The 15,032-nt window shown below is 50.2% G+C and overlaps 1 protein-coding gene across 1 annotated transcript; it reads left to right on the top strand.

The window, feature by feature from the left end:
• Nucleotides 1-6,127: 6,127 nt before the first annotated feature.
• On the top strand, nt 6,128-14,828 carry Hipk4 (homeodomain interacting protein kinase 4). Its single transcript, XM_075987570.1, has 4 exons — nt 6,128-6,592; nt 12,079-12,435; nt 12,888-13,736; nt 14,508-14,828. The coding sequence occupies exons 1-4, from the start codon at nt 6,128-6,130 to the stop codon at nt 14,688-14,690; spliced, it is 1,854 nt and encodes a 617-aa protein (XP_075843685.1). The 3' UTR covers nt 14,691-14,828.
• The last annotated feature ends 204 nt before the right edge of the window (nt 14,829-15,032 follow it).

Genomic DNA, 15,032 nt, shown 5'->3' with positions numbered 1-15,032 from the left:
TGTGTCCTGGTTCCTGTGTGTGCTCAAGAGTGTGCGTGTGTCTCCTTATTTGTGCCCCCCCCCCCGTTTATGCAATGTTAGTTGAACGGTCCTGGGGGACCCACTGCCCTCAGCAAGTGAACTTTTGTCCATCTTTCCCTTTTCATAAACAGGACTTTATTTTACTTTTGGTGGCTTGGGGATTGACCTTCAGGGCTTTCGTGTATGCTAGCCAAGTATTCTACCCCAGAACTACAGCTCCAGCTTTTAAAAAAGCACTTTTTTTTTCAATATAATGTTTATTTATTTATTTAGATTTATTTATTATGTATACAGCATGCCAGAAGAGGGCACCAGATCTCATTCTAGATGGCTGTGAGCTACCATGTGGTTGCTGGGAATTGAACTCAGGACCTCTGGAAGAGTAGTCAGTGCTCTTAACCTCTGAGCCATCTCTCCAGCCCCAAAAAAGCACTTTTAGTTTAATCCCGGCACTTGGGAGGTAGAGGCAGGCGGATCTCTGTGAGTTCGAGGCCAGCCTGGTCTACAAGAGCTAGTTCCAGGACAGTCTCCAAAGCTACAGAGAAACCCTGTCTCGAAAAACAAAAAAAAAGCACTTTTAGTATTTTATCTGTAAGAGGGTTTTCCTGGTATATCATATGCCTGGTGCCTATGGAGGCCAGAAACTCCAGAGATTTGTGAGCCACCACGTGGGTGCTAGAAATTGAACCCAGGTCCCCTGGAAGAGCAACCAATGTTCCCTAACTACTGAACATCTCCCCCCCCACCCCTTTGACTTGGTCATTTTTTTTTGAAGCAAAGCCTCATATACCAGACTAGTCTCAAACTATGTAGTCAAGGATGAGTCTGCTGCCTGCCTCCATCTCCCAAGAGCTGGGATTGGAGGTCTATGCCACCATGCCTGGTGGAAATTCATGTGGTGCTGGGAATTCAGCTCAGGGCCTCATCCATGCTGGACAAATACTCCACCAAGCGAGCTACATCCAACCCCTTAACTTTTAATTTTGAATTTCACTGTTTCCCAAGCTGGCTCGGATCTCCCTTCCGTTGTTTTCACTCCTCCTGCCTCAGCCTTCTGAGAAGAGTTGGAGCACAGACTGTGGCACCAAGGCCACTCTGCCAGACGCCACCCTCCTTTTCCTGTCTGTCTGGTTTGACTGCTCTGTACACTTAGGACCTCACCCAAGGAGGCGTCTCCTGGTTCCTGTGTTGGAATCAAGGCTTCAGAGCCTCACTCTTAGGATCAGGTCCCAGGGTCCAGAATGCCGAACACTGCTCAGCTCCTGGGGACCGGGGGCTACCCTTTCCCTCACCTTACACTCACCGGCAGGGATCTAGGCCTCTCTGTGACGTACAATCCTAGTCCAACCCCAAGTCCTTTCTACAGAACTCAATTCTGCCCTACCTGCCTCTCGTGCGTGTGTGTGTGTGTGTGTGCGTGTGTGTGTGCACTCAGACAGACATACAGACACCCCCCACACACATATAAACATTTCCAGTATAAAAAATGAGAGCAAGGGGCTCTCGCTTACTTCAGCCTTATTTCCCAACTGGCTCCTCATGCAAGAAGCCCTTTGTCCCCACTATACTTGACAGGAATCATCTTCACCTGTGGTGGACTCCCCCCAGCATTTGGGTTTTTAGAACCAGCAATCTTTTTTCTCCTTCCCTTTCCTCCCCTCCCCTCCCCTCCCCTCCCTTTCCTTCCTTCCTTCCTTCCTTCCTTCCTTCCTTCCTTCCTTCCTTTCCTCTCTTCCTTCCTTCCTTTGAGGCAGGGTCTCACTGTGTCTCTCTGGCTGTTCTGAAACTCACTCTGAAGACCAGGCTGGCCTCGAACTCACAGAGATCTGCCTGCCTCTGTCTTGCAAGTGCTGGGATTGAAGGCATGCACCACCACACTCAACACCAGCAATCTTTCCTCAGTTTCCCCTGAGTGCTTTTTCCTCTCTCTCCCTTCTCCTGGCTTCTTACCAAAATGTCAAACTTCTTACAGATGAATCATCTCTCTGCTGACTCCCTTCTCTCCTGCTCTCTGAGCCCTTGGGGCTCCACCTCCTCAGTCCACTCCACAAGTTCCCTAAATTGCCTCTTTCTGCTCTTCTTCTTTTGGTTTTTCGAGACAGGGTTTCTCCGCATAGTTCCTGGTTATCCTGGAGCTCTATAGACCTGGGTGGCCTTGAACTCAGACATGCACCCAGAGTTGACAAACCCAGACATCCCTGAATTTCTCGGGAAGACAGCTATTGTAGTTTCCCGTGATGATTCCCACACCATATATATCGGAGGTGTGTGTGTGTGTGTGTGTGTGTGTGGCAGCTCCTGTCTTGTCTCTGAGAGTCTCTAGCCCTCAACTGACTTAATATGAGTTCTTAAAAAAAAACAAAACTTTTTTTTTCTGACATAGGTTCTTATGTAACCCTAGGCTGGCCTCAAACTTTCTATGTAGCCCTGGCTGGTCACAAACTTTTGAGTGTCTTGTCTCAATCTCCTAAATTCTAGGATTACTGCCCCATTTACCAAGCCCAGAAATTTTAGGTATTTTTAAAACTTCTTGAAGTACAGTGGTGGTCACAAGTACCTTTAATCCCAGTACTTGGGAGGCAGAGCCCGGTGGATGTCCAAGTTCAAGGCAAGCCTGGTCTACAGAGTGTGTTCCAGGGCAGTCAAGTCTACATAGAGAAACCATGTTGCAAAAACAAACAAAAAAAACAACTCTGATCCAGGCATAGTAGCATTTATTCAACTCCAACTGTTGGGAGGTGGAGGCAGGGAGATCAGGCTTGAGACCAGCCTCAGCAACAGTGAATCCAAGGTTAGTCTGCATGAGATTCTGTCTCAAAACAACAAACAACAAAGCAAAAAACAGTCAGGCATGTAGAGATGGCTCAGCATTCAGTTAAGAACACTTGCTGGACTGGGTGGTGGTAGCAAATGGCTTTAATCCCAGCACTCGGGAGGCAGAGGTAGGCTCATCTCTGAGTTCGAGGCCAGCAGGGTCTACAGAGTGAGTTCTAGGACAGCCAGGGCTATGAAGAGAAACCCTGTCTCAGAAAGACAAAAACAAAAACAAACAGACAAAAAACACTTGTTGCTCTGGTAGAGGACCCAGGTTTGACACCAGCATCCACATGGTGACTTATAACCATCTGTAACTCTAGTACTGGGAGATATGAAGTTCTCTTCTGACTTTTGAGGGTACTGGGTATGCACATGGCACACATACATACATGCATGAACACCCATACATATAAAATAATACAATAAATTGTAGATGGAAGTTCCTGTCTCACCTGGTCCCGCAGCTGTTCAGTCCCAAATAACACACAGAAATTTATATTAATTATAACTGTTTGGGCTATTGCTCAGGCTTATTACTAACTAGCTCTTACAACTTAAATTAACTCATAATTCTTATCTATGTTTAACCACACGGCTTGGTACCTTTTCTCAGTAAGGAATTCTCTCTTGCTTCCTCTGTGTCTGTCTGTCTGGTAACTATGTCTTCATCTTTCTTCTTACCAGAATTCTCCTAGTTTGATTTCCTTGCCTGAATGTCCTTCCTGGCTACTGGTCAATCAGCATTTTATTAAACCAATATGAGTGACAAATCTTTATAGTATACAAGAGCATTATCCCACATCAATAAATAAATCTAAAAAGAGAAGAAAGTAGAGATATCTAGGTGTAGGGTTTTTTTTTTTATACTTTGGGAATTCACCACCCAGCTCCAAAATAAATACATGGAGACTTATGCTTATTTATAAATTTCTGGCCTCAGTTTGGCTTGTGTCTAGCCAGCCTTTCTTAAAATATTCCATCTACTTTTGCCTCTGGGCTTTTACCTTTCTCTCTTCTATATACCTTTCCTTACGTTTTACTTCCATGGCTGATTGTATAGCTGGTTGGCTGGCCCCTGACATTCTCTCTCCTTCCCCTTTTCTTGCTCCTCCCTCTTCTCTGTTCTTCTCTCTGCCTGCCATCCTACCTATCCTTTCTCCTGCCTAGCTATTGGCCATTCAGCTCTTTATTAGACCAATCAGGTGTTTTGGACAGGTAAAGTAACATAGCTTCACAGAGTTAAACAAATGCAGCATAAAAGAATGCAACAAGCCAGGTGGTGGTGGCGCACGCCTTTAATCCCAGCACTCAGGAAGCAGAGGCAGGCGGATCTCTGTGAGTTCAAGGCCAGCCTGGTCTACAAGAGCTAGTTCCAGGACAGGAACCAAAAAGCTAGGGAGAAACCCTGTCTCGAAAATAAAATAAAATAAAATAAAAAGAATGCAACCCATCTTTGCATCATTAAACAAATATTCTGCAGCATGAACGAATGTAACACATCTTAAACTAATATCCCACAACAGCCAGGTGTGGTGGTGTAGCCAGTATTTGGGAGGCAGAGGTAGGTGGATGTCTGTGTGTTCTAGGCCAGCCAGGGTTATGTAGTAAAACCTTGTCTCAAAACAAGAACATATATTGAGTAGAAAATGTATGGAAAAGAAAATTAGAGACAGAGAAACGGAGTTGTTTTGTCTGCCCTGGGTTTGATGTCAGTTTCTCTAATCTGACCTCAGTGTCTACCCCAACAAATGTCCCTTGTCCACCTCACCTTCTCCCATGTCACCTTCTCACAGACTACCCGCAACCTGTCCTAGACTGTTTCTTCCCTCCCCTGACCCTTTCAGTCTCACAGCCTGCCCTTCTGCCCTATCTAGGGCCTCACTCCATCAGCTCCTGGGCCCTTCACCAGCTGAATCTACCTGGACTTCCTCAGCCTCCTTGCTGGGGTCTGTGGACTCCTTTCCTGCAGTTCACCCTTTGTTGTGGAATATTATTTTCGCTGTGTAAAAGGTACGCCACATTTGTTTCTGCTGCTTTTGTTGGTGATGCAAAGACGTGTTGCATTTCAGGAGGTTGAGTCAGCAGTTAAATGACAGGAAGAGGTAGGGAGGAGGAAGTGTACGGAGGCTCTTTAGTGGGGCTGAGCAGAAGGGAAGGACACACTTTTTCTGGAAATGTGAGCAGGGAGAGAAGGTTAGCTACTTGCTCTTCAGCCTCTCTGAGCTAGCAGGATTTCACCTCAACCTTTGAATCTTGAGTTCTATAGCAATTTAGATAAAGTTTCCTTTAGTGGCCTCGATAGAGTTGGTGCCTGAGGGAACAGAATTCCCACCTAGCTGCCCCTGCCCATGTGGCTGAACTGCTGCTGGTAGCTGCAGAGTTGCAATTGCAGGTTGGGACAGCAGTTGCTTCAGGTGCAGCCACTGTATCTACTGCAAGCATTCTCACACAGCACCTTGCTGGGTGAAGACTCAGGTCTGAGCATTCATTCCCTTGCTTAAAGTCTTCCGTGGCTCCCCAGTGCCCCATTCAAACTTTTTAGCCTGCATTCAGTGTCTTTACAATCTGGATCTTACCCTATCCATACACCCTCTCTATGCTTTACACGCACACACATGCACACACACACGCACACGCACGCACATACACACGCACACACTCCCTCTAACTTGGAAAATCTTTCTACACTCTCACGTGACTGTAGGTATGCCTTACACACACACACATGCACACACGCACACACACGCATGCACACACGCACACACACACGCACACGCATGCACACATACACACACACACACTCCCTCTAACTTGGAAAATCTTTCTACACTCTCACGAGACTGTAGGCGCGTCCCTATTTCTGAACATCCAAGGTCAATGAATAAAATCCCTGAGTCTACCCCATCGGCTTCTCCAGGGTTCCGTCAGTGGGTGGGGGAGGGGCCCAGCCTGGCACCCCACCCCGCATTCTAGCCTAGGACTCAGGTCTCTAACAACAGAATCAAAGCCACTCAGCAACGCTGGAACCCATTCAGAGGGGCCTGAGCCCCCTCATCCCAAGCCAGGAGGGCTTTGGGGGAGGGGTGCAGCCCCTAGTAGACTCACAGTGTGGCCAAGGGGGCCAAGGGGTGCCAGGGAGGCAGGGGCTGACCCCATAGGGAGAGACACGAGTGTGGTTATCTTTCCCCCGCTGAGAGGACTGAAGGGCCATCATCAGGGTGGGAGGTCTAGGAAGCCAAGCCAGTGGCTCAGGAGTAAGGGTGGAGGAGTGACTGGCAGCGAGGGCACCATGGCCACCATCCAGTCAGAAACTGACTGTTACGACATCATCGAGGTACTGGGCAAGGGCACCTTCGGAGAGGTGGCCAAGGGCTGGCGCAGGAGTACAGGTGAAATGGTGGCCATCAAGATCCTGAAGAACGATGCCTACCGAAGTCGTATCATCAAGAACGAGCTGAAGCTGCTCCGATGTGTCCGAGGCCTGGACCCCGACGAGGCCCACGTCATCCGCTTTCTCGAGTTCTTCCACGATGCCCTCAAGTTCTACCTGGTCTTCGAGCTACTGGAGCAAAACCTTTTTGAGTTCCAGAAAGAGAACAACTTCGCACCCCTTCCTGCCCGGCACATTCGCACTGTCACCCTGCAGGTCCTGAGAGCGCTGGCTCGCCTCAAGGAGCTGGCCATCATCCATGCTGACCTCAAGCCTGAAAACATCATGTTGGTGGACCAGACCCGCTGCCCCTTCAGGGTAAAGGTGAGTGAGGTTGCCTGGGAAACAGCTTTGACCAACACTGGGGATGTTCTGCCAGCATGTGAGTCTCCCCGGTCAGTTCCATGGTGTGACTCTGAGGTGTCCCTGATTTCCAAACTGCCTCTCCTTGCTGCTGTCTGGCAGTCTTCCATACCCCATCCCAATTCTTTAGTGTGGTTGTTGTTTTTGAGACAGGGTCTCGTGGTATAGGCTAGCCTTGAACTCGCTGTGTAGCTGAGGATGTCTTGAATTCATCACCTACCTGCCTCCACTACCCAAGTGCTAGGATTACTGGTGTTTGTCACCACAGCCAGCTCGGTTAGTTGGTTTTTGGAGACAAGGTCTCATGTAGTCCAGGCTGGTCTGGAATTTGAGTGGGTCCCCCTTCCCAAGTATTTGGACTACAGGCATTCACCACCATGCCTGGCTTCTCCATCTCATTTCCAAGGTCCTCCATGCTTCCCTTACAGGCCCTGAAGTCTCCCAACCCTAATCCGTCCAGCTTCCCTCCCATGGCTCAGGTCAGGGCTGACATTCTAGTGGGGGAGACAGTACTTGGTAAGGAATAACAAGTGTCAGGGGAGTGAGAAGAGGTGGAAGCGGGAGGGAGAGGATGTAGGGTATTGCTCAGGAGTGGGATGTGGTGGAGGCTGAAAATTACAAGAGGCGGTCAGGGAGGGGCACCTGAACGAGTCTTGAGGCTCAGAGAGAGCCATGGGAGAAGGGACAGCCAACAGAAAGGCCCGAAGGTAGGAGCATGTGGTGGTTAAGGGTTCTAGCAACGCAGGGGAGTTCTCTAGCATTGAAGTAGAATGACAGGGGCAAAGAGGGAGGAAAGATCAATGAGGCAGGGGTGGCGTTGTGCAAGGCCTCAAAGGCACAGGCAAAACTGGTTTGTTTTTCTTGTTTGTTTGTTTGTTTGATTTTGGTTTTTTTGAGACAGGGTTTCTCTGTGTAACAGCCATGACTGTCCTGGAACTCACTTTGGAGACCAGGCTGGCCTTGAACTCACAGAGGTCCCTCTGCCTCTGCCACTAAAGCACTGGGATTAAAGGCCTACACTACCACCATAGGGGTTACTTTGTATTTTTTTGATACAAAGTCTCACAATGTATCCCTGGCTGGCCCTGAACCTGCTATGTAGACCAGGCATGCTTCAAACTCATGGAAGATCCTCCTGCCTCTGCCTACCAAGCAAAGGGGTCAAAGGCACACACCAACATGATGTATTCACAAATGAATTCAGAGTAGAAGGGCCTGCCTTGACTTAGGTGTTCAGTTTTTGAGAGGAAGTAGGATCGAGAAGGCAGATGGGGTGATCCAAGTAGGAGTCGCAGACAATGAGATATAGCTGGGATGTGTGTGGACTGGGGCAGATGTGGAGCTAGCGACAACAGAATTCACTGGTGGGGTTCGCAGTGTGAATGGAGGAGGTTTCGGAGATAGTCAGATGGTAACATGCCTGTTGAACAAGCAGGAGAACCTCATTTCAGGTCCCTAGCACCCATACAAGAATCCAAGTGTGGCAGCTCACCTGTAATATCAGTGCTGGGGAGGTGAGACAGGAGGATTCCTGGAACTCGTTGGCCCGCCCGTCTAGCCAATCAGCAAGTTCCATGTTCAGTGAGTGATCTTGTCTCAAATTATAAGGTAGAGAGTGCTAGAGGAAGGCTAACTTCTGACACATGTGTGCATATGCACACCAATATGTACACACACACTCACAATTTAGAAAAAGAAGGGCAAGCAGGATGGCTCAGCCAGTAAAGGTGCTTGCTGCCAAGCCTGAGGACATGAGTTCAATCCCCAACCCATATGGTGGTGGGAGCAGAAAACTGACTTGCGAAAGTTACCCTCTGACCTCTACACACACACACACAACTGCATTTGCATTCCCCCTGAATGAATTAAGTCTAAAGGAAGAATGTGTGAGGGAGAGCTGGGCATAGGGGCAGATACCTAGACTTCTACCACTGCAGAATTAAAAGTTCAAGGTTGCCTTTGGCTGTGTGGCAAGTTCAAGGCCACTCTACACTTGTTGGGGAGAAAGATAGGATTCAACCAGGACCTGCTGGCCTAGGCATCTGTAAGCTAGGTGGTTCTGGTCTCTGTTCTTGCCCCTGGGTGGGCACCTGAGCTGTCTCCTCCGCCACAGGTTCAACTTCTCCTGCAGAGCCTCTGTTTATGGCTTGTCAACCTACACAGACACCCTCTGTGCCACCTCCACCTGTGTCTTTGTCATCCAAGGCTCTGGTTATGACTGGGCAGGCAGTACCCAAGGGCAGGGCTGGACCAAAGCTGCCTACATTGTGCCCTTGGCCTCTCCTAGCACTCCACTGAATGTTAGAGACAGGAAGAGATGGCTGCTTTTGCCCTGAGGGGTGGAAGCACAGTGAGCTAAGGAGAGATCACTGTAGATATAGTAGGGCTCACAGTGTCTGGGGGTGGTCACTGTCACCCCTATAGTGTTTTCAGAATAAAGAGATCCCACAAACTAGGACTTACCGCCCAGTGTCACTCAAGCTCTCGGGGATTCTGTGTCCCGACTAATATCTATTTCATGATCAGCCTTGGGGGCAGGGAAGCTGAGGGTGGTGGACTGCAAAGCAGAGCAGGAAGCCACGGCCTCCATCCACTGCGCTAGTCTCAGGGATTCAGTGTAACCAGCAGAGCGCCACCTGGTGGCAAGGGGGACAGACGAAGGCTCCTGCTTGCTGCCCGTGGCAAGCTGAGGGCCTTCCGGGTTTTGATAGTGTTGGATGGTGAAGATCATAGAGGACTTGGCTTTCAGGGTGGTTCCTTCCCTGTCCACAACACAGAAATGAAGACAGAGACACTCAGAGATGAGCGATTATCTGTGAAGAGGCAATTGGGGTGGGGGGGGCAGGCTGCCTGAGGCAGGATTTTCCTGAATTCAAGGCCTGCCTCAGAAACTAAAAGCAGCCTCAATATAAACAGCAAAGGCCTAGGGTGCCAGTACACACATGTAATCTCAGTACTTGACACATGTGGAGGCTGGAGGATCAGGAGTGCAAAGTCACCCTGGACTCCACAATGGATATGGGATACAGGAAACCCTATCTCAAAAGATCAAACACTATGCCAAGCAAGCCTTTAATCCCAGGACTCAGGAGGCAGGGAGGAGGGAGATCTCTGAGTCTGAGGTCAGCCTGGTCTACAGAGTTCCAGGACAGCCGGGATACCCTGTCTCAAAACAACAAAACAAAACAAAAAACCCTAAACACTAATTTAGGTTTTTTAATTAGTTAATGAACTAACTAAAGAAGGTTTTAAAAGGTCCAGGAGCTAGCTAAAGAGAGGCTCAGAGGTTAAATGCCCAGACTGCTGTCGCAGAGGACCCATGTCAGGCTTCCAGCACCACACTGGACGGCCTACAGCCAGTAACTCCAGCTTCGGGAGCTTCTGATTCTTCTGGTCTCAGCTGAACTCCAGTACTCATGTGCAGGCATGTTCTCAAGGGCGTGCATGCACACATGCACACAATTAGAATAAAACTCTTACCCTGAGTGGTAGTGGCACATGCCCTTAATCCCAGCATTCAGGAGGCAGAGGCAGACTGATCTCTGTTAGTTCAAGGCCAGCCTGGTGTATGGCATGAGTTCCAGAACAGGCTCCAAACAAAAAAAAAAAAAAGAAAACAAAACAAAACAACAAAACAAAAAACTCTCACAGGGAGCTGGAGAGATGTTCACTGGTTAAGAGCACTTGACTGCTCTTCCAGAGGACCTGAGCTTGATTCCCAGTAACCATCAATAATGGGATCAGATTCCTTCTTCCGGTGTGCATGAAGATATAGCACTCATACACACACAAAATACATGAATAAATAAATCTTAAAAATAAGCCTTTTTTATATTATATCTATATTTTTGTTTTTTTTTAAGACAGGGTTTCTCAATAGCTTTGGAGACTGACCTGGAACTCACTTTGTAGGCTAGGCTGGCCTCGAACTCACAGAGATCCGCCTGCCTCTGCCTCCTGAATGCTAGGATTAAAGGCATTGAACTTCCCAGCAAAAGAAAAACTCTTAAAAGGCCAGGAGCCTAGCTCAGTAGTAGACTATTTACCTATATACATGAAGTCCTGAGTTCAATCTCCAGTACCATGGAAAACAGACATGGAAATAAAAGAAGGAATAGAGGGCTGGAAAGATGGTTCAGTGGTTGAGAGCACTGACTGCTCTTCCAGAGGTCCCAGGTTCAATTCCAGGACAGCCAGGACTGTTTCACAGAGAACCCCTGTCTTGAAAAACAAATAACAACAACAAAAGAAAAATCCTGATTGGTCTGAGACAGCCACTTGTGTTTCTCATTCACTTTTTCCTGAGCCCTATGATGTGCCAGGCACTGTTTAGACCTCTAGAGACATAGCCTTGAATGAAATACAAAGCTCTTGTTCTCATGGGACTGGAATTTTATTTCACTTTTTAATTATTTTATTTGTTTTTTCAGACAGGTTTCTCTGTGCAGCCCTCACTGTCCTGGAAAGCGCTTTGCAGACCAGGCTGGTCTTGAACTCGCAGAGATTCACTTTCCTCTGCCTCCCAAGTGCCGGGATTAAAGGTGTCCGCCACCACTGCCTGGCTAATTTAGTTTGTGTGTGAGTGCCTGTGCATGTATCATGGCTTTTCAGGTTACAGACAGGTGTGAGCTGCCATGTGGGTGTTGGGATCTGCAAGAGCAGCAGGAACTCTTAGCCACCGAGCCACGCCTCCAGTCCCAGTGGGTTAAGAGCTTGCTGCACACAAGCAGATCCTAAATTCATATTCCCCAGCACCATTAGATCTGGGCTTGGGTTTATAATATCAGGGCTGAGGGGCTATAAGGGAAGACAAGAGGATCAAAAGAGCTCAGGGATCTGGCAATCTTACCAAAATGGTGAATTTCAGGTTCAGTGAGAGACCCTGTCTCCAAAAACAAGGTAGAGTGGTAGACGATACCTACCATCAACCTCTCTCCCCTACACGGGTACCCATGAGCGACGACACCCACCCGCATATGCACGTACCCCCCCCCACAACCCCACATACAAGTGAAATTTAGAGTAGATGAAATATTAAAATTATAACTGGGAGCTGGGCTTGGTTGCACACACCTATAATCCCAGCCTCAAGGTCATCCTTGCTACACAACCAATGTGAAGCTAGCCTGGGATACCTGAGACCCTGTCTCAGCACTAACCAACAATGGGCAGGGGACTGTGCTCCTGGCGCTGCACTGCAGGCGCACGCGGGAGGCGGGTGGTACCCAACTACTCTGGCACAAGTTCAAGAGACTCAGAGACAGACCTAACAGAAACCCAGAAACAACAGCTAGATGACAGAGAGAGGGACATTCGTAAGGAAGGAAGTCTCAAGGCACAGAGCTAGACAGGAGAAAGAGATGAGTCCCAGGAGGGGCCCAGTCTGGTCACCCTCACCACTCCACCCGCCCACCTACCCCGTGTCCCATACCCTCTGCCCTTCACAGGTGATCGACTTCGGCTCAGCCAGCATATTCAGTGAGGTGCGCTATGTGAAGGAGCCATACATCCAGTCCCGCTTCTACAGGGCCCCAGAGATCCTGCTGGGGTTGCCCTTCTGTGAGAAGGTGGACGTGTGGTCTCTGGGCTGCGTCATGGCCGAGTTACACCTGGGCTGGCCTCTCTACCCGGGCAACAATGAGTATGACCAGGTGCGCTACATCTGTGAGACGCAGGGCTTACCCAAGCCCCACCTGCTGCACGCTGCCCGGAAGGCTCACCACTTCTTCAAGCGGAACCCCCACCCCGATGCCACAAACCCCTGGCAGCTGAAGTCCTCTGCCGACTACCTAGCTGAGACCAAGGTATGGGAGGAGCAGGCAGGGTGAAGACAATCTGTACTGGGGTGGGTGGGAGACTGCAATATTAAGAACAATCTAGATTAGACCTTGGGGGAGGACTAGAAGTCTGGGAGCTGGTTGTCAGAGCTGGTGGGCCAACACATCTGGTGGGCCAGCACATCTGGTGGGTCAACACATCTGGTGGGCCAGCAGATCTGAAGGTTAGACTGAAAGTGTAGGTGAAGTGTGGAGCCTGAGTTAGGTGACAGGAGGGACAAAGAACAGAATCGCACGTCCTCCCTATGCAGGAGAGCTAGGGATTGGTGTGAGGGGCCAGACTGGGCAGCACAGCAGCAAGAGAGCTTCCAGTCATACGGGCACAAGTCAGGGGCACCCCACTTGGCTCCCACAGCAGGTGATTTCTGGAGCCCCGAGTCTAGACACATCTCTACCCGGTCTCCCCCACGCCCCGTCAGGTACGTCCACTGGAGCGCCGCAAGTACATGCTCAAATCCTTGGACCAGATTGAGACGGTGAACGGTGGCGGGGCTGTAAGTCGTCTGAGTTTCCCAGACCGGGAGGCACTGGCAGAGCACGCAGACCTCAAGAGCATGGTGGAGCTGATCAAACGCATGCTAACATGGGAGTCTCACGAACGCATCAGTCCCAGCGCAGCCCTGCGCCACCCCTTCGTGTCCATGCAGCAGCTGCGGAGTGCTCACGAGGCCACCCGCTACTATCAGCTGTCGCTTCGTGGCTGTCGTCTGTCCCTGCAGGTGGATGGCAAGCCACCCCCGCCTATCATAACCGGTGTGGAGGAGGGGCCTCCCTACTACCGCCTTGCCGAGGAGGAGGACACTGCAGGCCTGGGTGGTGTGGCAGGCAGTGGGTCCTTCTTCATGGAGGAGAAGGCCCCAGGAGTGCAGAGGGCCATCGACCAGCTTGATGACCTGAGTCTGCAGGAGGCTAGACGAGGGCTGTGGAGCGACACACGGGCCGACATGGTCTCTGACATGCTGGCCCCACTCAAAGTAGCCAATACTGGCCATCGAGTCCCTGATTCAGGCCCGGAGCCTATCCTGGCCTTCTACGGCAGCCGCTTGACAGGCCGCCACAAGGCCCGCAAGCCCCCGGCGGGCTCCAAATCTGACTCCAATTTCAGTAACCTTATCCGGTTAAGCCAAGCCTCACCAGAGGAGTCTGGGCCCTGTCGGGGCAGTGGCTGGGAGGAAGGAGAAGGCCGCGGGGCCTCCACAGAACCATCTGTCATCCCACAACGGGAAGGAGATGGGCCCAGCATCAAAGACAGGACCATGGATACTGAGGTGAGCAGGGTGCACAGACTGGCACCCAGGCTGGGTCTTGGTCTTCCCAGAGCTTAATCTATGACAGTGCACAGGTAATAGGGCCATGCTTCCCACCACTGTGGCATCTATGACCGCACACCCAGGCCCCAAGGTTCAGTAAACAATGACACAAGGCGACAAGGATCAGGTCACACTAGCACCCTCAGGACAGCCCAAGGCTTACACTGACTCTAATTAAGGCTGGGAAAGAAAAGAGGCACCTAGTGATGGGCCTGTTAAGAAATGGGCAAGGCTCTGGCTGGTGTGGCACCTACCATCCCAGGAAGTTGAAACTGGGGGTCACCTCAAGGTCAAGTTTAGTTTGGGCTCCATAACAATACCCTATCTCTAAACACTAACACCTCCTTCTTGCCCAAAAGGGCTGGAGCTTTAGTTTTGCAGTAGACTCCTTGCCTGGCCTAGTATCCACCAGCGAGGGACTGGGGACTCTCCTTCGGGGGCAGGTAGAATGCTGACCTACAATCCAAAGCAAGGAACTGGGATATAACAACACTGGAGCATTTGCTTCGAATTCCTCAAGATAGGCTGAGGGTGTGGCCCAGAGGCAGAGTTTTTGCCTAGTACAAGCCTGGTCTGTTCTGGTTCCTATCCCTAATCCCTGACTTCAGTGTGGGAAAGCCTGTGCAAGGAGTGAGGGCCTTTCTGCCTGCTTACCCCTTCTAGTAGGTAGGTACACACATCAACAGGTACCCATCCTTCTTGTTGATGCTCCTCTCTCTTCCCCCACAGCGGCCAGGCCCTGAGCTGATCTTCGATCCCAGCAGCTGTACTGGAGAGTGGCTGAATGAGCCAGAATGGACCCTAGAGGGCATCCGGGGGTCTCGAGCTCAAGGGCTCCCAGCCCGCCATCCCCACGCACATGGGCCACCCAGGACCACCAGCTTTCTGCAGCATGTTGGAGGGCACCATTGATGGGGACCCCACCCCTATCATTTTTGGGGGTTTGAGCTAGCTGGGCTGGCATCCCCTCTTGCTCTGAAATGGCTCTTTAGAGCCATCCTTTGATCCCACAGATTATTCTTACAGAAAATAGCTATCCAGAATGTTCCTATTTCCTTGTCCCTGGCAACATGCCTGTATCCCACTCTAATGTTGGGGGCCGTCAGGTCTGGCCCGAGACCCTGAGGCCACAGAGTCAGGAAGAGGACTGCACCCCATTGGCCATGACCGTGCCTGGACCCGCTTGCCTCGTGTATTTCAATAAAAAACTGTTCCAAACCCTGCTCCTGCCTGTTACCACTGAGTGAACCTGCA

The sequence above is a fragment of the Microtus pennsylvanicus genome, chromosome 1 (genome assembly GCF_037038515.1).
Source record: "Microtus pennsylvanicus isolate mMicPen1 chromosome 1, mMicPen1.hap1, whole genome shotgun sequence".
NCBI classification, from domain to species: domain Eukaryota; kingdom Metazoa; phylum Chordata; class Mammalia; order Rodentia; family Cricetidae; genus Microtus; species Microtus pennsylvanicus.
The sequence above is the reverse complement of the archived record's forward strand: the minus strand, read 5'-3'. Positions and strand labels throughout refer to the sequence as shown.